The sequence below is a fragment of the Pantherophis guttatus genome, chromosome 6 (assembly GCF_059756535.1).
Source record: "Pantherophis guttatus breed Tessera chromosome 6, ASM5975653v1, whole genome shotgun sequence".
Classification (NCBI taxonomy): domain Eukaryota; kingdom Metazoa; phylum Chordata; class Lepidosauria; order Squamata; family Colubridae; genus Pantherophis; species Pantherophis guttatus.
This window is the reverse complement of record NC_142068.1, coordinates 61,956,714-61,977,841: the sequence shown is the minus strand read 5'-3', so window position 1 is coordinate 61,977,841 and position 21,128 is coordinate 61,956,714. Positions and strand designations below refer to the sequence as shown.

Genomic DNA, 21,128 nt, shown 5'->3' with positions numbered 1-21,128 from the left:
TCACACAGAGTTTGCAACTTTTGGTCAAAGTAAGGTAACTTGTTTTTTTCCCCTTATTACCTTGCCCTTGTCAAAATAATGAATAATTTCTTGATAGAGCTGATCTTTGAGTTGTCCTTGCGTTGCTGCCTGGTAGCCATCTCGTTGAGTAAGATGTGCTGCACATGGTTCTTCAGACCACTATATAAAATGAAAGCCATGAAGAAATTAAACATTAATAATGATTAATGTATGTATAGCTTTATCCTGCTTTAAACAAAACCAAGGAATTTATTAATTTATTTATCAATCAAGTTTATATACCTGCCAATTCACCAAAGGCAATTCTGAGCAGCACGCGTGTCGTGCAACAAACAAATATGAAACCCACAAATATTTAAAAAAAACATTTAAAAATCACATTAACAGTAAATATAGTGGTAACTCGATATTCAACTTCTCTGAAATTTGACAAATTTGCTACTCAACGCATTTTGATTGGAATTTACCCCCCCCCCCCCGGCTACTCATCATTTGTTCGGTACTCTGTGCATAAACTAGAAGTTGTCTGTATCAGCTGCCTTGTGACTCACTACCCTTTCCAGCCAAAACAAAACATCACATGCTAGTCTTTGACACTTATTTTTTCGTTATGCCTCCTGGAACCAATTAATTATGAGTACTGAGGTACCACTGTACTAAAAAACACGGAATTAGTTTGTGAGGAATTTTTTCAGGATGTAGAATATGATATCAGTGCTGGAAGTTTAGAATTCACCTACTAAAGGAGATCAGGAGCTAAATGAAAAGCTATTCTATATAAAAATGCTTCACATAATCATTTATAGAATTGTTCTGTTGTAAATAAGCCTGCAGCACTGATCAGTTTTGAGTAAATAGAATAATGAGACAAGAAAGGGGGAAAAATCAGATATGATTTGGGATTTTAAGAAAAATTAGTATATGTTGGAACCCTTCTTCGGGTTTCCAAAATATCAATTCCTTGAGGGAAGATGAAGGCACATATTCTAGCCCTCTTTCTTCAACCCCGATCCCTCGACTCTGACAGGGAAAACCTGCAAGGAAAAATCAAACTAACCAATCTGCAGTCATATTGGCTGGGGATTCATGTGGCACCATATCAGAACAGGTTGAATTGTAATTGTATTATCAATCCTTGCTATCAAGAGGTAGAAGATAAACACTGAGATTGTTAGAATATGATTAGATTACAATTTAATTTATAAAACATATTCATTAATTAGTTATTTTAAGAGATTCACAAATGAGCATACAGTTGAAAAGACTTGTAAGAGATGGCAAACAATTCAGCCATTGATTACTGTTCCCAGATTTGGGCCAGTACTACAATACATTATTTATAGATGTTCAAAATCAACATATGGAAAATGCAGTTGCATGCCCGTGGATTTCAACACAGCTGATACTAAATGTTATGTGTGGGTCTTTTATCTTACATGGAAGAGATGAGTGAAACTTTCCTGTATTATTGAATTAATACAGAACTAAAATTATAAAATCAAACACAGGGATCCTGCCAAATGTATAAATCAGAGGTAATATATCTTAAAGTATTTTTAATGAAGCTGAATTGAATAAGTATTTATTCAAAAGTATTTATTAAAAGTATTTAAGCTAAAAGAATAATATTGATACTGAAGATATGGAGGCATAGAGAAATCTGTTCTTTCTGTGAATACGTATCTTTAATAATTAACACAAGGAAATCAGAAAATTATTTTGATTTTGAAATGTTATACAATAGTTGTAAGATAATTTTAAAATTTAAAAACTTCAGGCCCCACTACGAGACAATATTATGCTATAATTTTAGTTAAACACAAATGAATGCAGAAAAAGCAGAATAAAAGAACATGTTCACCTTAGCATGGGATGTATCTGATCATATTTTGAATTTTGTCATGCTTTGTTTTTAATACCTTTGTTTGAATTAACTGAAAGAAAAGACTGATTGCAGCAAAGAATGAAAACACAAATAAGCTGAGTAGGTTCTTTTTGAAAACATCATTAAGGTTTGGAGATTTCCTGAATACAGAGTCCTATTCCCTTTTTCCCACTGTGGGTGCAATCAATTCTGGATAGGGTTAATGTCACTTTCTCACTCTTAGTCAGCTTGGCCAAGTAACGATAGGCTTGGGTCTTAATTTACTAATCTTTTCAAGCTTTCCTAAATTCTTAAAAGATAATGTACATCTCAGTTATTGCCCCCTACTCAGATCTTGCCTAATCTCAGCATGACACACTTTTTTGCTCATGATCTTGCTTGTTATTGGAACTTTTCTCCCTTTGTTGTCTGCCTTCATAATGGAAGGCATGGTTACCAAATTAAGTTCCAAGTAGCATCATTGCTGTTTACTGAAGTTTTTTTAAAGCAGCTAAAACTTTTAGAATTCAATCAGTCTTGTTATCTTGCTTGCCCAGGTAGTAGCTGCTGCCGCTGCTCTGTTGAATGTTGAATACTCCAGCATTGCATTCATTTCCTTCGTTACTGTTATTTTTTTCTCACATCTAGCCATATCTTCCCCTCACTAAGTCCTTTTCATCCGAAGAACTTTGAACCATAGATCCAAACAGACTATGGGTAGAGTTGCATTCTTGAAAAGAGGCAATTGACATTGGCAAGGATACAAATAAGGTGGGGCTGCATCCTGGTTTTTGGTAGGAAAGAAGAGATGCCATTTACTTTGGAAGCACTTTTCAATGTTTGTTTGGGAAGTGGCAGCAAAAGAAGGAGAGAGAGAGCCATCTGAGTGAGTGTCAGAGGCTAATTTAGAAGAACCAGTCTTCATCCTCTTGGTTAGACAGACTGGTCTGGCCTCCCCAATATGGGTTTCAAAGGTTGCCTGAGCAGACCTCCACAGCATATCAGAAGTCAAGAAGACTGTCTTTGCAACAGCAACCACTTAAACTGCCAAAATGAGCTGCTTTATCATACTTAGTTGATAATTCAGGTTTGTGTTTGAATGGTACTGAAACGTATAAACACTCTATCTCATGTTTTGGTATTCTAAAGTTTATAGCTCTATCAGGAACTTTAGCTAGGTGGCAGTCCTAAATTTCTAAAAACAGATGGACCACAATTCTGAGGAAATGTGAAATGAAGTACAGTAGATAGGGATCTTCTTATCTGTGATTACCTGCACATTATTGTATTTTCTTTCCTTAAATAATCTAGTTCTCATTAACAATTAGAAAACTCACAGTTTTAATAAAAGCGGTTTGGCAACCGTTTTATCCTTTAAGCCTGACCTTAATGTCATTGACATTTTGTTTTTTATAATAAAATCACAAGAAATTTTAGAGAAGATGGGTACATCGACTAAAAATGTCTCTGCACTGGTCTTACAAATCTATTGTAAACCTTTTCCATTCTTACACTGACATTTTCTTACATTTAACATAATTCAGCAGTCCTTTCATTTTCTTCTTATTTAAGGCGCTCTTTCAATGTCCTATAACCTATCTTTTATCTATTTTTTTTCTGAAACATCTTTCTTATATAATATCAAAACAGATCACAGACTAGCATGGCTCATATCAATGATTTTAAAATGAACCATAAATCCATCAGAAAATCATTTTCATTATTAATATCAGTAACATGATGTTACATATGGATGTTTTTTCCCCCAAATACTGTATGGTATTTGTACATTTTTAACATGGCTTACAAACATTAGGATATTCAAAACTCAGAATATTGCCCAGCTAACAAATATTACATTTAAATGCTGATAGAAAGAAATGGTCTTTCTGCCTCACAGAAATGCACAAATGCCACAGTTAGCTGGTTGCTGGGAAGTTTGAGAACTTGAAATGGAAGAAAGGGATATAACATGGTCCACATGCATTATATCCTTATGTGTGTCACCTCCATTTGCACAAAACTTCCAATTATGTAGCATGAATCCAAAGTCACAAGAGGAGTTCTGTGCTTTACTTGTGCAAATAAGAGTTGAATTCCCTGTCAGAGTCTTGTGATTCAGCATGGATCTGTAAGAAGATCTGAAAGGAATAGAAATGATGCCATCCAATAAGAACCAGTCAGGTGTTTTAAGGCAGATGAAACTGGAGATCCTAAGCTATGTAAGAACATAATCTGGCCTACATATTCATGCAAACAATATTATAGGGACGATTCAGCTTTATACCAGAATGACCCCTTTTGTGATAGATGCACAATGAAAGGTGACTGAAGTATGCAGATTATATGGTGATTCTTAGTCCCTCATCTGGAGTTTTTTGTCCGTTTCCAGATTTAGACTAAAGTTTAGAGAATGCTGAAAGGCTTGAGGAACAGAAGGAAAGGAGAAAAGTTTTCAGATATACTATCCTCCCTGTTCCATTTACAGATGCCTTCAATCAACAAGGAACACTTCTTTTCAGCAAAATAAGATGAACCTCACAACTTCACTTTCTTTATCTTTTCAAAAGGAATTTGTTTACTACTAATTTACCCGAAAGGTTAGTTAGCACATTAGTATATCAATGATCAAAAAAACGCTTAGGAAAATCTACATTCAAATGACCCATCTGATCATTTTAAAAGATAATGAAATTATATTTACTGCTGTATTCAAGTATCTGTCTGTCTGTCTGTCTGTCTGTCTGTCTGTCTGTCTGTCTGTCTCTATCTATCTATCTATCTATCTATCTATCTATCTATCTATCTATCTATCTATCTTGCCATATATATATACATACATACACACCCACACCAGACTGAGAAAAAAAAGGAAGATTTATTTGAAGTAAAGAGAATGTTTCATTATCTTTTAAAACTGTGTGTGTGTCTATGTGTGCATGTGCGTATGGATATCTAACTTGATCTTACTACGAAGTACAAATATTAAAGAATGGGTTTTCTATCTACACATATAAACATTCTTAGAAACATTCAGTTGACTTAATAGCATTGTAAAGTAATTATAAAGGGGTGGAGGGGCGAATTGCAAGAATACAGCTATAACTACAAAGACTTATCTAAATCATCTCCCACCCTTTGATCATTATAGAAACAGGAAAAACTATTATAATTTCTTTTTCTACCAAGTTACATTTAAAGATACTTCAAGGCAAATATCAAGAGATGCTCATGTTGCGAACAGTTTCTCGTATTTTGAAGTATCCATATTCTTTAAAAACTGGGATATTTGGAGAAGGGTACAAAGTTGTAATGAGTCACCCTGCAGGGCTAAAAAGTCTGCTACCTAAAGAAAGAAAGAAAAAAAAAAAAACAATTGGAGAAGAAAACGAAGCAGATACCAATCTACAAAGATAAACTTGGAATATTGCTTATAAGTTTCAATATCTTACTTGCAATATTTGGATCCAAAGTGGGAAAGATGTTTCAGATCTAGCACGGCTGTTTGCTGTACTTGTCAGCATATCCTTAAAGAAGTCTTGACTTTCCCTGGGCTCACATGGTAGCCACTTGATTCAGAAAAACATGCGTTAAGAAGGCATTAAGGGTCAACAGAGCAGTGACATATGATTGCATCATGTCACATCTCCTTAATTCAAACACATATTTTTCGCATAGTTATCACGCAAACCCTGGAAAAAATAAGGCATCTTTAAGGCCACATTAATAAGGATGGTGAAATGTGCCCCATGCTGAATCCAGGACAGATGATAAATCGCATTGTGGTTAACAATCTGTACTGACATTTGTGGTTATTCTCTTGGGGTACTTTGTCTTTGCTTCCACCACAGGTCCTTGGGTGATTCACTTTAAACTAAATTTCAGGTAACAATTCTATACCCAAGCTTTCTGTTTCATTCTTATAAAATATTCAGTGTATTTTGTATGCAGGTAATATTTTTTTCTGGAGAAATTCTGCATCTTAAATTCTAAACCTTCAAGATTAAAAGTATTTGAAGTATATACCTTAAGAAGCTTTGCATGGAGAAGTAATGTGTAGGCGGCTTCAGTGTAGTTATCGCATTCTTTGTGCAGGTCACAAAGTTTGTACAAATACCTAAAGTAATAAAATATAATTTTCAACAATATTACAGAATAATTATGGTTTAAGATCCCATGAATTCTAAATGCTGAAATATGAAATAAAATTAATGTTTTTTTTTTAAATCTCATGTTTCAAATCAAATAATATTTAGTACCTGGCATTCAAAAGAAGTTAGCAATTATATGAATAATGCATTTTATAAAGTTATATTTTCCATGGTTAAAAGATTCATGTTTTAAAAAACACTGATTTTCTGAAAAGGCTTAAAGTATCATTTTGATAAGTATATAACTGATAAATTCTATTTTTGAGCCTAACTTTATTTCCTTTAAAAGTAATTCCAAAGAAACAAAAACTTCTTTGCTACCTTTGAAAATAAATAACAATCCACCCCAACATATAAAAATATTATTTTTATGAAAGTAGCAATTATATTTATGGATTATATTTATTATATTTAGGAGCTATGGTGGCACAATGGTTAGAAAGCAGTATTGCAGGCTAACTCTGCTGACTGCCAGCAGTTCAATCCTGACCGGCTCAAGGTTGACTCAGCCTTCCATCTTTCCGAGATCATTAAAATGAGGAGCTAGATGGTTGGGAGCAATGTGATGACATTTGTGAACCACTAGGAGAGTATTATGAAGTGGTATATAAGTCTAAGTGCTATTGCTATATTTATGCTGACAACATTAATATTGTTGCCTTAGTGTGTGTTATTGTTATTCATATGTTTGATAGTGTTGATAATTTTGAATCAGAGTCAGAGTCAGAATCAGAATAGAGCTGGAAGGGACCTTGGAGGTCTTCTAGTCCAGTCCCCTGCACAAGCAGGAGAGCCTATACCATTTCAGACAAGTGACTGTCCTGTCTCTTCTTAAAAACCTCCAGTGATGAAGCATCCACAATTTCTGAAGGCAAGCTGTTCCACTGGTTAATTATTCTCATGGTTAGGATGTTTCTCCTTAATTCCTGGGTGCTTCTCTCCTTGTTTAGTCTCCATCCATTGTTTCTTATCCTGCCCTCTGGTGCTTTGGAAAATAAATTGGCCCAGTCCTCTTTGTGACAGCCTCTCAAAAACTGGAACACTGCTAGCATGAGGACCCGGATTGTTGGAGGCAATATGCTGACTCTGTATACTGCTTAGAGAGGGCTGTAAAGCACTGTAAAGCAGTATATAAGTCTAAGTGTTATTGTTATTGTTATTGCTATTGCTATTGCTATTGCTATTGCTATTGCTATTGCTATTGCTATTGCTATCAAGAGCCCCATGGTCCTTCTTTTCTCTAGACTAGCCAAACCCAAATCTGGCAACCATTCTTCACATGTTTTAATCTCCAGGCCTTTAATCATTTTAGTTGCTCTTCTTTGCACTTTTTCCTAAAGTCTCAACATCTTTTTTTTTTTTTTTTAATGTGGTGATCAAAACTGGATGCAGTATTTCATGTGTGGTCTTACTAAGGCTTTATAAAGCAGTACTAATACTTCACGTGATTTTGATTCTATGCCTCTGTTTATACAACCAAGGATTATATTAGCTTTTTTGGCTGTTCCGCACACTGCTAACTCATGCTTAAGAGAGCGTCCACTAGGATTCCAAGGTCAAAGTTACAATTTTTGAGCCAGGTTTTGCTTAATCTGTACTTGTACCTTTGGTTTTTCCTGTCCAGGTGTAAAACCTTACTTTTCTCCACATTAAATTTCATTTTGTTTGCCCATTGTTGAAGTCTGTCAAGATTTTTTTGGATCCTGAGTTTGTCTACAGGGGGGTTGGCTATTCCTACCAGCTTAGTGTCATCTGCGAATTTGCTGAATTCCCCTTCTATTCCCTCATCTAAGTCATTTATGAAGATATTGAAAGTAATTGCATTATTTTAATTTTATTTAGCTCCATATGCATTTTATATATCAACCAGAATCATACAATTTGTTTTTTTATTTAATTTGTTTGCCACCCATCTGGCTGTGAGGCAATTCTGGGCGGCTTACAACATTAAAAGCTGTAAAACTATAACAATAAGGATACAAAAGTATAATTATAAGATGGAAGGGGAAGGAGCAAGATGTGCAGGGGATGTGCACCTCCAGCACAGTACTCCCCCTTGGGGCCCCAGGTCACCTGGCAGAGACAGATCTTCAGGCTCTTGTGGAAGGTTGAAGCCCCATAGAAGCTCTTGTAATAAATATATAAAATAAATACATACATATTTATTTAGCTTACTTCGGAGAACTTACATTTCAGAAACATATATAACCCCTTTGTACCTGAGCATGATTGCATATTATATTAGGATCTTGATGGTGACTGTAATGTGGGAGAGCAGGAAAGCATGGAGGGAGCAACTTTAAGACTTTCTATTCAGCTGCACTTGAAAGTCATACAACTCCATATTTCCTTTCAGTGCAGCTATTCACATTTAAGGATTTTTTTTAATGATGCTAATGCATGTTAAAAATAGCAACTTATTGTCATGGGAGTAGAAGTTATAGAAAGAAAGAAAAAAAAACCTTTCTTCCTAATGTAATGAAGTGCTAAATCCACCGTCTTGGCTTCAGTTTTAAACTAATGAAATCTATATAATATGTAGCTTTGTCCTCTTCCACACTGCTACAGAATTACAGAAAATTTCTGTAATTTCTGTCATTCTGAATAGGTTACATTTTGAATTGTAAATGATCAAAATGAAAGCTTCAAATGGAGGAAAGCTACTACCTCAAAGAGGTTCCGTATATTATTAAAGAGTTGCTCAAAAGCAAATAATCAGATGGTACTTTTACAATCTTTTGATAATTAGAATTATAACCTGGGGAAAGAGGGTTTTAATATCCATTGGAGAATGCAAGAATGCAGTTGTGATAATAAAAGATAATAATAATAAAAGGCAATGAGAAATTGTTCTCGCTGCAGAAAGGTGGTTGATAATTAACATCCCCTTTCCCTGTTAAGAAACAAATTAAATCAGTGATAAACAAAAACAAATGAAAGGGCCAGGAGCTAAAAAAAAAATAAGCTCTTGCAACCACAGAAAGGAGCAAAGAAATACCAATCATAAAGTCATTAGAAGAAAGAAAACTTAACCACACATTGATAGTTCAAAAGACAGTGGGAAGTGTTAAAAGAGCAAGACGGATGGGGATGGGTATGGGAGCAAAGGTACATGGTAACCCTGTCAGGAATCAATGTTAATATTTGGAAAAACTAAATGAATAAATTACATCTGCTGAGGAAAAAGAGGTGTGAAAGTAAACCTTGAAATTACACATCTATATATTCTGAATAAGAGTCTCCTCCAACTATGCTGCCTAAAATGTAATTATATGATATAATAATAGGATCCATATTGCACACAGCCCTACTCTAATCAATACTTAGGATTTCATTAGGTGTTTAAAGATATATGAATAAAAGGGTCTGCTTGTGCTGTGTTTGTGTATATGTAAAATTCTGTATTTATTATTAAATAATGCCTAATAAAGTTCATATTTACAAACCTTATGTACATTTCTTCTCTTTCAATCTCCTTGTAGAAATTCTAAGGGGGGAAAAAGAAGTATCAGCCTATTTTAATGAATTTGGTTTTACACACATGTGCAACGGTTTTACACGCACTATATTAGGAATTTATAACTCTATAATATTGTAATGTGATGCTTGCATCAACTCATTTTTTCACGTATGAAATATGAAAGCATTCCTTTTAAAAAACATTTTATTACCAGAACTCCATATGCCCCCAATAGGGCACTTTCAAATCCTACACCATTAGCTCTTCTCACTTTTGCAAAGTACTAGTCATCGTAATGTACTGAAAAACAATTTAAAACTTTAAACAAAAATTAGTGTTAAATCATCCGTTCTTGAAATCTAATAAATTAAAGAGCATACTAAAAATGTAAATAGCTTCAGGTAGGAAGGAGGATGAGTGCTGATAATTATAAGATTACTGGAATAATATATTCCTCCCTTCTGATGCAGAACTAAATAAAACTCCTCCTCTGGAATATATTTTTTCATTAAAAACACAGAAGGACTACATTTTCCCCTTTATGCCTGCTATAATTCCCATAATTAGTACACCCACAGCACTGGTATTGTTATTTGTTAGAAAACTTCACTTTAGCTGGAGAACACATTTGAGGTTGGGTTCAGTTTGTCTCTTCCTTGATTAAAAAAACATGCTTTTAGAACCGAATCATAATCTAAAACATAAAGAATTCTATTAATATAAATGATCAGTCTATTGAGAAAATGTTTCTATGCAGTGATGTTGTCTAAGAAACTGTAAGAAATTGTAATTATGTACAATTATATGCCTGCAGCTTTGAGCACAAATTCTAAGTTGACAGTGTTTCTAAAGGATGGATTATCAAGATTCAAATCATATACTTTTTTAGCCATAAGTGAAAGCATAATATGTTTTAGTTTAGTTTTGTTGGATTAGTGCTTTGATACCACTGATGGCGATTTCTTTTGGTCAGTAGCATCATTTTGTATCAGCTCTGCTTGTTTCCATTTTCCTGTTTAGCATAACGAATTGATAAATTGCTCTGGATTTAATAACACAGTGCGATAAATATATTGATGCCACTCAGTTTTATTTCTATTTCATCAAATCCAGGAATGATACCTAACTTTTCTCCATGAATTTTTTTTTTAAATCAATAGCTGACTTGATGAGGGTGAAGCTACTTATATCAAACACAGGTAAGAAGGATGATGATCAGAGGCCTGAATGGACTGCATAATTGAGTAATTTTCTCTCAAGATAGGAATATATAGTTTCTATTAACAGACACAGAACACCACCACATGTGAATTGCCAATAGGAACATGATTATGTGAGCCTATTATCTCAGTGTTGGGAAAGACTGACTAATACAAAAATATTTGCTCTTTCTGGACAATTATTATTCTGAATTGTGTCCAATATAACTTTTTTTTAATCATGAGATTCTAGAGCAGTGGTTCTCAACCTGTGGGTTGGGACCCCTTTGGGGGTCGAACAACCCTTTCACAGGGGTCGCCTAAGACCATCGGAAAACACATATTTTCAATGGTTTTAGGAATAATTTTATGATTGAGGGTCACCACAACATGAGGAACTATATTAAAGGGTTGCGGCATTAGGAAGGTTGAGAACTACTGAGTATGTGGTCAATCTGTGGGCCATGTGTAACTCTTCAGCCCCAAGTTTGCAGATTCCAGAGCATTTTGCAAAATCAAGCACCGCAGATGTTGCCATCCAATGGAGTCATTGAAGATGACTGAATTAAGAAGCTGTTGATGGATCCAATAATTTTGGGCAATTTTCATACAGGCTGGCAGGTGGCTGGATAAGAAGGAACAGAATCAAGGTCAACCAAGTGGCTTTGGGTGCTTGGACCACTTGTAACTGAAACCTCACTTCCTTATTTGAGACTGATGTGCAATTTGACGGTTATCCTAGACCCCCAGCTCCTGTAGTAGTGGCCAGAGGGGCCTTCATTCAGATTCATGGTATATATCACCTGCACCCAATTTTAGATCTGAAAGACACTCCAAACAATTATTAATGCTTTCATCACTTTGCACAAGGACAATTGCAATGTTCACTATAGAGGGCTGCCCTTGAGGACCATTTGAAGCTGCAGCTTGTGCAGAATGCAATGGAATAAGAAACGATGATCATGCCACAATGTGACTGTGTAACATTGCTGCTTTGTGAGCTACATTGGTTACTAGTACATTCAGGTGCATTTCAAAGTGCTGGTTATCATCTTCACAACCTTTCATGGCCATAGGCCTGGACAATTGAGGGACCATCCTATCTCCTGTAGCATCTGCCCATTATATCTTGTAGACTTGGCATGCTTTGGGTCCCATCAATGAAATAGCTTTATAGGGTGAAAAAAATATTTTAATTAAATTAAATTTTGTAAAGCGGCCCGATTTATAGCAACTCTGAGTGGTATGCGATAGAAAGAACAAAATTAATAGCAACTATAAAACAAAGATAGTGAATCATGGAGAAGGATTAAAAAACAACACTCTCAACATGCAGCATTTTACCAGCCAACCAGCCAACTCAAAGTCTGAAGGAAGAGCCAGTTTTCAAGAGCGTATTTGAATGAAATGAGCCCTGGTACATATAAATCTCAAGCAGGATATTACAATGGCATGTGCCATGACAGAAAAGGTATTTCTAATCCTAACCCTAACCTTAACCCCCTTCTCTCACTCATTTGTTTCCCTCTCTCTCATTCTTTCCCTCCAGCACTCTCTCATTTTTCTCTCCCTCTCCCCCTTTTCTGTCTCAATTGTTTCTCTCTTTTTCTTCTCTCTCATTCTCTCCCTCCATCATTTTCACATTTCTCTCTCTTATTCTCTCTTTTTCTCCCCTTTTGTATCTCTCATTTCTCTCTCTCTCCCTCTCATCTCTCATCTCTCCCTCCCTCTCTCTCTTTCTTTCCCCTTCTCTCTCTCTCTCATTTGTTTTTCTCTTTCCTCTCTCATTCTCTCCCTCCATCATTTTGTCATTTCTCTTTCTCTTTCTCCCCTTTTCTGTCATCTTTCTTACATGTGCACATGCACACGTGCACAAGCAGGATACCCTTCTGGGCAGGGATCATGGCGGCCACTGTGGCGGCTACGGTGGTGACTCCTCCTCCCCCTGCTGCCACTGTGTGCTCAAGTGTGTAGCCAGCAACGCTGCGCATGAGAGCCAGAACTCTTCCCTCCCTGCATACGGCAGCAGCTGCTCCTCCCCGTTCCCCTCCTTCCTGAGCCAAAATGAAGGGGACCATGCTGGTACTGAGCTGGTGCTGAGCTGCCCATGAAGGACACGGAAAAAGCAGCCAGTTGTGGGCAGTGAGGAAAAAACACTGGGGCTCTTGAGCTGTGCGGCTCTGTGGAGAGGCTCGTGCCTTTTCGGGGCAGAGAGGAGGTTTGCGACTGGGTTGAGCCAATATTTTGGGACAGAGAGCAGGTTGCGTGACAGGGTCAGCAGGCAGCCAAAGAGGGGTCAAAGAGCCACATGCAGCTCCAGAGCCGCGGGTTGCTGACACCTGGCCTATAATCAAATCTGCCCAATCCTAGTCTCCTTTCATTAAATATTTTATAAACATGGTGTCCCCCTTTATTTTTCTGTTTTGAAATCATGATATTAAAAATAAATAAATTCATGCAGGTAATGCACATGCAGGAGGCAGTTACACAAATCCAGCCATTTCCCCCCCTAAAGAATGAAAAACTTTTTGATGCTTATAAAATTAATTTTCAATCATTTCATCCTTCAACACCTGTCTTCTCTATAAGTTTTAAATGTGAGTGCCTATTAAGCTGATGATTCCCCAGGGTTTCTAAATGTTCGTGCGCAAATAAATTTCCTTGTGAGTTAAAAATAGTTATTCCGCAAATTAGAGAAATAGTGCACTAATCTACAGCATACATAATGTACTTCTATGAAAGCACATACATTGCACATAAGTAAGTTTGCTGGTGCTCAGAGGATGTCTACCACAATTACAAAAAAAGTAATCCATAGTCCATATTTTCTAATGAAACAACAAAGGGGCTCCAGTAGCATTTAAAGAATCCAGACAGAATATTTTTTCATTTCTTTTCCAGGCTGGATTCTGATCTCCACAATGGGTCAATTTGTACGTTAGAGGTGAAATTAAGTAACTTTTGGGGAAGCAATCCAGATACGTGGAGTAAAGGACTAATAAAAATTAGGAATTACCATGTTTCCCCAAAAATAAGACCCTGTCTTATATTTTTTTGAACCCTGAAATAAGCGCTTGGTCTTATTGCCATGCGCTCAAAAGCCCGATTGGGCTTATTATCAGGGGATGTCTTATTTTGGGAGAAACAGGGTAGATTTTCTTTTTTATGAAGCAAAGCAGCAAAACAGGAAGATAAACTACCAAATACATGTTTATAATAAAAGAAATAAGCCCTCATTAATAATAATCCCTTTTATGGAACTGAATCTGCCAATAAAATACTTCAAGCAATGAGTCCAGAGGCCGAAAAAGCAAATAAATCATTTTTATATGCCCATCCTCACAGAAAGAGAGAGAAAGAGAGGGAGGGAGGAGGGGGGGAGAGACAGAGTGGGGGATGGGGGAGGGAAAGAGGGAGAGAGACCTATTCTACAAATAGAAAGGGTTATGCAAAAGATCTACTGCAGAAGTCTGAAGGATCAAGGGAGTTCTGAGAATTTATGTATCTGAACTCAATGCAAGATAGGGATTGAGCAACCAAAATAAATGTATTAGCTGTTTCCGATGTTTGAGAACTGCAAATTTATATAAGGAAATTCAGGATCTCTCCCTACTAGAATATAATTTTAATTAAAAACGCAAAATAAATTAAAATTAATTTTAAATCTCTTTTAAAGTGGTTTATATTGACATAATGGCATAGGGCCTAGATACTGGAGAGACCAATAGTTTCTGCCCATCCAGTGCCTTCCATCAGAGTGGGGTGCATTCCAGCTCTGTTCCATTAAATATTGCCAGCTTGTGGGACCTAGGAAGTATGTCTGCTCAGGTGCAACCCCACCCTCTACGAGAGCATTCCTCCAGAGATAAGGGTGGAGCCCTCCTGGGTTACAAGGAAGCTTTGAAAACCTGGCTCTGGTGACAGATATATATAGTATATTTTCTGGGGAGCCAAGCTGTAATAGTGGTTAAGGTTCTAGACTAGAAGTGAAAATATCCAGATTTTTGTCCAGTCCTTATCTCTGTTCAAGAGTAAGAAGTAAAAAAACGTTCTCTATGGAAACAGTGTAGCAGATTACTGTCCATAACCTTCACCAAAGAGACTTGATTTAGGAATAATAATGATGATAGTGATGTGGTAAATGGCTGGAACTATAAAAGTTGTAAAATTTAATAATGTATACTCCTAACTTTTGCTTAGAGTTCTTTCTTGAAAAAAGAATAATCCCAAATCCCAAATCCCAAATCCCAAATCCCAAATCCAAAGGATGGGGTTTTTTTCTATTTTTCTTGTTTAAATTAGCTTTATGCTCTCTTTTTCCCCCCAACTGATGCATAACCCACAAGAGGGATGAGAAGTAAAGAGCTTTCGAAGCTGTCTGGCCCCATGAGTTTATGACTGTTTGCAGGGATTTAGTAGCCTAATTCCTGGAAGACCATTATAAATGATCCCGGCAGATATTCCATGTCAATAAGAGCCAACAGACTTTCTTAAAAACTTCATGCCCGGTTTAGTTTGTATTTTATAAAGGTACTGAGGTTTCTGTTTCATTCTGTATAGGTATATTTATGAATCGTTTTCCTGTATTATTGCAGCCTTGAGACACCAAGGAAAAGGATTTTTGACTTGGCAGTTAAATGCAGAGGTGATACTTTAATTAAATCAACAATATATCTGATTACCATGCTATCTGATTTTTTTAAAAAGTTTTAATTGTCAGGTTTATTCTGGTTTGAAGTCATGCTTTCCGTTTATATTCTTAAATTTATCTTTTATTTTTATTTTCTAGAAAATTGCAGTAAACCAAGGCATTAACGGTTTACATTCCCATCAACCTATCAGACTCGTTAGTCCCCTAAATCCACCTTACAAAATTGACTACAAAGGCTAATGTACTTTTAAGATGCAGCATTATTTACCAATCAAGCTCTTTTGCCAAAGTTAGAGTTTATCATCCTACATTTCCCCTTTTATTTGTAGCTTACTTAGATGAATTATGATAGTGTAAACAGAATCATATATTTAGTTTAGGCTTGGTTTGCCTAATCCTGATTTCTAAAGTAAACACCAGTTTTAAAGAAGAAGAAAAAGAAGTTCTCAAGTTTTACTTTTTTGTGAAATATCCGGTGGGCAGAATCTTATCCATTTAAATTGTAGTCATAAGTTTAGTCAGCCTAAGAAAAAAAGAGATTGTATAGAATTCTTCTTTATCCCACATATAACCATCTCATTTCTCACCAGAACATTGACTGTACAGCTCATGCGGTTTTCCTTGTTTTCATCATGCATAATAGTTCTGTAATCTAGAAGTCTCTCCATCAGCCGTACCACAAGTTTAACAAAAGTTTCACCATTTTTGGCAAGGTACTTATGTTTTCTGCAGTGTTCTAAAAGACTGAAAAGGTGATAGTTAAAAAAAAAATCTTATTAGTCAAACTTGGGAACATATTTTTCATGAAAGACTAATTTGAAATATTTTGTATCAACAAATGTTAATTAATCGTTATAAATCCAGCTGTTATGAGCACTTACATTTTGTCAAATAACACTTTATATTGTTCATCTCCTCTTCCACCTTCCACTTCATGATCCAGTTTTGTGATTATCTCATTTTCAAACTGTAATTAAACAGAACACACATAAATAATTAACACTCCAAATATGTCATCACAGAAATGCTCAGGTTATAAAGTTGTTTGGCTTTACAATAAATGCAATATTTGATTGAATTTTAATAGTTTGACATCTCCAGTACTACCTCCAGCTTGCATGTAATGATCTGTTGCCATATGAGCATTTGGGAAATGTTTGGCCATATTGTTAAATGGGGCTTAGGTGATTTTTTTTTTAAAGCAAATCTAAATAAGATGGTTAATTACAGTAATAAGAGACAAGAAATCATATTCAAGGCAGGCACACTCTATCTTTCACAATAATTATAATAGCTACAAATGCAAGCAAATTGAAAGCATTGTTATGGACGATATATTAGGCTGCACTACCAATTGCATCGTTTGGTTAGATGAAATACATTCACATTTATTTAGAAGACTACAGAACTTGGCTCACTTCAGATACATCAAACAAGGAACTTCAAAGTCATTGCATTAGGGGAGGGAGACAAGGCAGAAAACAGCTAGTAATGAGGTTAAAAATAAGGCTTTAACATGATCTTAATTTGAAAACGACCTTATACAATCAGTTCAACAGATTGTCAGAAACTTATTCCAGAAGATGAGGATGATTACTGTTATTGTTATTGTTATTGCTTTGCAATGAACATCAGTGTGTATGAAGCACCTCCCTTAAAATCAATAAAACAGCCAAATCTTTTTCCAGACTTACACAGTTTTTTCTATGTAATGCCTTTTACAGAAAAGGCTTTTCTGCAGGCACAACCCATTTTCTTAATTTCCTCCCTCTTCTGTTTTCCATCCCACCCTTTCTTCCTGGCTATTAGTAGTGGAAAGTGGCTGTGAGCTACCTGTAGTCTGAGAGTTATACATGCGCTTCCTAAAGCAATCAATTGTATGTACCTTCATTTGGAAAATGTCACTAGAGTATCAAAACAATTGAATGGCCATAAAATGATAGTGAGGTGTATTTTGTGGATAGTTGCGGGAAGAGATGCAGAAAGAGTTAATAAATGCTTCCAATAAATGGAAGCATAGGAATTTAAGGTACAAAAACTAACAGCCACCTAGAATTATTTATTTATTTTACAGTGTTTTACAGACCAACTCAAAACAACTGCAACATAGCAATAAAAAAAAAATCAGTATTATAAAAAAATAGCAGTACAATAATTCAATAGTAATAAAGCAACCCTCTTGTGAGAAGGATGCCAATAAACTTAGCTAGGGTTGGAAATCCTGGGAATAAAGATGTCTTTAAAGATCTTCTATAAGCCATGAGGAATAAATCTAAATGATTAGAATGGCTTTCTGTGGTGACACTGTGGTTAGAACGCAGTATTGCAGGCTAATACTGCCAACTGCCAGCAGTTCAATTCTGACCGGCTCAAGGTTGACTCAGCCTTCCATCTTTCCAAAGTTGGTAAAACGAGGACTCAGATTGTTGGGGACAATATGCTGACTCTGTAAACTTCTTAGAGAGGGCCGTAAAGCACTATGAAGAGGTATATGTCCAGGTGCTATTGCTATGGCTATCTGAATTACTGAATTTTTCTTGCTTCTAATTCTCATCTCTGCCCTCCCAATATCTGTACTAAGACACAATGATTGCAACCACATTCAACCTTTTCTGTACCCCCACTTGTTTTTTTTTTCTTTTGATATCTCTTCCACTGACAAAGAAAGTTTCATCTTCATACTGTAATAAAAGATCAAGTACACGTAAAATAAGAAAGTATGCAAATTGTATATAATGTATATAGCTCAAAATGATTAGAGGTTTGGGGTATACTTATCACCGAGACAGTTTGTGCATTAGAAGTATGAATGACATAAAGTAATCTTGCACCAGTGGTGGGTTGCTCCCGTTTCGGTCCAGTTCTTGCGAACCAATAGTAAAGGCGGCGGGAGGCTCCGCCCACCTGCCCGGACGTCATCATGAAAGATCTGCACATGCGCAGAAGCTTCTGCGCATATGCATGCTCCCATTGTGAACCAGTAGTGGAGGTAAGTAACCGGTAGTGGAGGTAAGTAACCTACCCCTGTCCTGCATTATAGTACTTTGACAATGCAAAATCACTTTTACTTGAGCAGATAACCAAAACCAAACTGATAGAAGCACCAATGTGGTAGAAAAAGATGGTAATACCATGAATTATGGATAAATGCAATGGGACAATAGGCATTAGCAATGAAATTATATTGTAAGTACATCAATTCTTAATTCCTAATTATAGGACAAAATGAATGTGCCTGTATGTGTACCCTAAAAACACCTGCAACATCAACAGGTTTCAAAGCTGTTATATATTGGACACTGCAGGAGAGAAAAACACAAGCACATAAATGCATGTCATAAATGTGCCTTTAGCACAATGCAAACATATATCTAACCCACAGGAACCCACTTAACTGAAAGAATTCATTTTCATTTCATTTGCAAATGAAATGACCTGGAATAATCTTTTCCAAAATCCACAAGCTGACAATTCTCTTAAAATGTAATTTTGTATGGCATATACTTGCAGTATGCCACTCATTTTGACGGTTAGGAAAAAAGAATAGGGTCTGCTCTGCGAGCTGACAATACTGAAGGTTCACAATATTGTTGTATGTATTCCTAGGTAAGCTAGTGAGAAATGATTTTGCAACAACCAGTTGTATTCCTGCATACCTAGGTCATCCATGAAGTTCACACACCAAAACTGGGCTGCAAAAATCCAGATAATCACGAGATGACAGCAATGAGTTACCCATTTCCTAGATCTTAACATTAACAGATTAACAGAGTTGGAAGGGACCTTATAGGTAATCTAGTCCAACCCCCTGCTCAAGCAGGAGACCCTAAACCATTTCTGACAAATGGCAGTCCAATCTTTTCTTGAAAGTCTCAAGTGATGATGCTCCCACAACTTCCGAAGGCAAGCTGTTCCACAGGTTGATTGTTCTCACGGTCAGAAAGTTCCTCCTCATTTCTAGGTTGAAGCTCTCCTTGGTCAGTTTCCATCCATTATTCCTTGTCTGGTTTTCAGGTGCTTGGAGAACAGCTTGACCCCCTCCTCTCTGTGGCAGCTCCTCAAGTATTGGAAGATGGCTATCATGTCTCCCTTGGTCCTTCTCTTTTCTGTCATCTAATGGTTGTCTGGATTTTGGAGCCAGATTTGATATTTTAGCATTAGATGGTTGCATAATGTAAATGCTTAACCCAGTGATCCCTGGTGTCTGTATTGGAGCAAAATGCACTCCCTCAGACATACCATGTGAATGCCATGAACTGCTCAAAAGGAAGACAATAGGGTTCCTCCCACCTAGTTAGTCCTCCAAAAAAAAGAAGCTGGGGCGACAGGCAGCTGAAAAAACCAAGTTTGCAGTATCTGAGTCCTGATAGCACTGAATTCATCTCTCTGCTGATATTCCCTGCAGGCTGCTTAAGGATATTTCTGCAAGCAATTGCACCAGCAATATGCTCAATTGATCAAAAATTCTCAGTGGAGCCTATTACATCTAAGCTCATAAAATTTTTAAATATCTGCCTCATATCCCATGTATAAACAAACAATATCCAGACCGCACATGTGTCTTGGGAGACACCAAACAGCACCAGGTATCTTTCTGTGACTTTATGTCAACTCATGCAGCTTATCAGAGAAAGGAGGCTTTTTTCCATCCTTGCCAGAGTCCACAATCAAAATGCATATACTGTATGCCTCAATTTGGATGAAGTTTGTGAGAGTTCTTGTATAATGGGTGGCTAGGAGCACACACCCCTCTCCATTTGTTCTCTTCCATATGGTCTGCTGCTTGCCTACCCAATAGGAAGGTTGTTAGTCCTTTTACGGTGCAAAGGCACATCCGATTCCAGTTATTTGGATTTTGTCTGCCAGAACCCATGGTAAAGAGATCTGACTGTGTTAACTAAATAGCCATAGGAACTGTAAATCTGATCCCCTTACTTAGTTTTAAGGCATTCCTTGGAAAGGCTAATAATTCTAAAGTCGGATGGAACATATCTTTTTTTTTTTTTACAATTTAAATAAAACCCAGTGTTTTTCATGTACTTTTCTGTTCTACTTTGTTTTGTTTTCTTTCCTCTTGCAGGTTTGCCGTTGCATTCTGCACTTTTCTTTATTTGATTTATCATAGTATAAGTTTTGTGTCATTATTGTTATTACATTCCCTTCTTTTGGAATAGTTTTCTCCCCCCCACCACCTTTTAAGAAATCATCACTCTCCTCTTCCCAGGTATCCTTTCTCCCTTACTATATTGTTTGCAAAGAAATAATAATAACAAGAACAATAATTGCTGTATATCGGTTTTGTAAGGTTCACAATCTGGGAACTGCTGATCCATGAATATGTTTGTGTGTGCATGTGGTGAAGTTGTAAGTCACTTCACTGAGTGATAATGTAAAATAGAAATGCTTAAAATATACAAGGTATCTTCTTCAGTGATCAGAGTCCACTGATAATTGAAATTTTATTCACTACCTCAGCATTTTAGGCTGCTCTTAACAGCTGGATATAGTTTGATTTCCATAATATTACCAAATTTAATGATGTTCTGTAACCTTGTAGGACATTTCAAAGGTGTGAGGCCCAACTATACAAACCTACTTGTCCAATTTACTACTCCTAAGTGACACTCCAACAGAAGATGGGATTTACTACAAAATTCTTTGCCCAAGGTTCATCAATATTTGGAACTGTTTCTAAATATAAATGTTGAAAAGTTCATGGGTAAGTTGACTTGACATACTTGCTCCTACTGACTTAACTCAAATTTTAATTAAAGAAAGCAAA

The 21,128-nt window shown here is 36.3% G+C and overlaps 1 protein-coding gene across 4 annotated transcripts in view; it reads right to left on the bottom strand.

Annotated features, from left to right (window-relative positions):
* The window catches only part of DOCK1 (dedicator of cytokinesis 1), a 427,633-nt gene that overhangs the window by 72,215 nt on the left and 334,290 nt on the right, over positions 1-21,128 (bottom strand). For all 4 annotated transcript variants that reach the window (XM_034436445.3, XM_034436446.3, XM_034436447.3 and 1 more), the window contains exons 34-38: positions 16,228-16,313; positions 15,934-16,090; positions 9,483-9,523; positions 5,912-6,002; positions 61-180 (exon numbers count right to left, since the gene is read on the bottom strand). In XM_034436445.3, the coding sequence (XP_034292336.2) occupies positions 61-180; positions 5,912-6,002; positions 9,483-9,523; positions 15,934-16,090; positions 16,228-16,313 (495 nt within the window). The remainder of the gene's footprint in view (positions 1-60; positions 181-5,911; positions 6,003-9,482; positions 9,524-15,933; positions 16,091-16,227; positions 16,314-21,128) is intronic.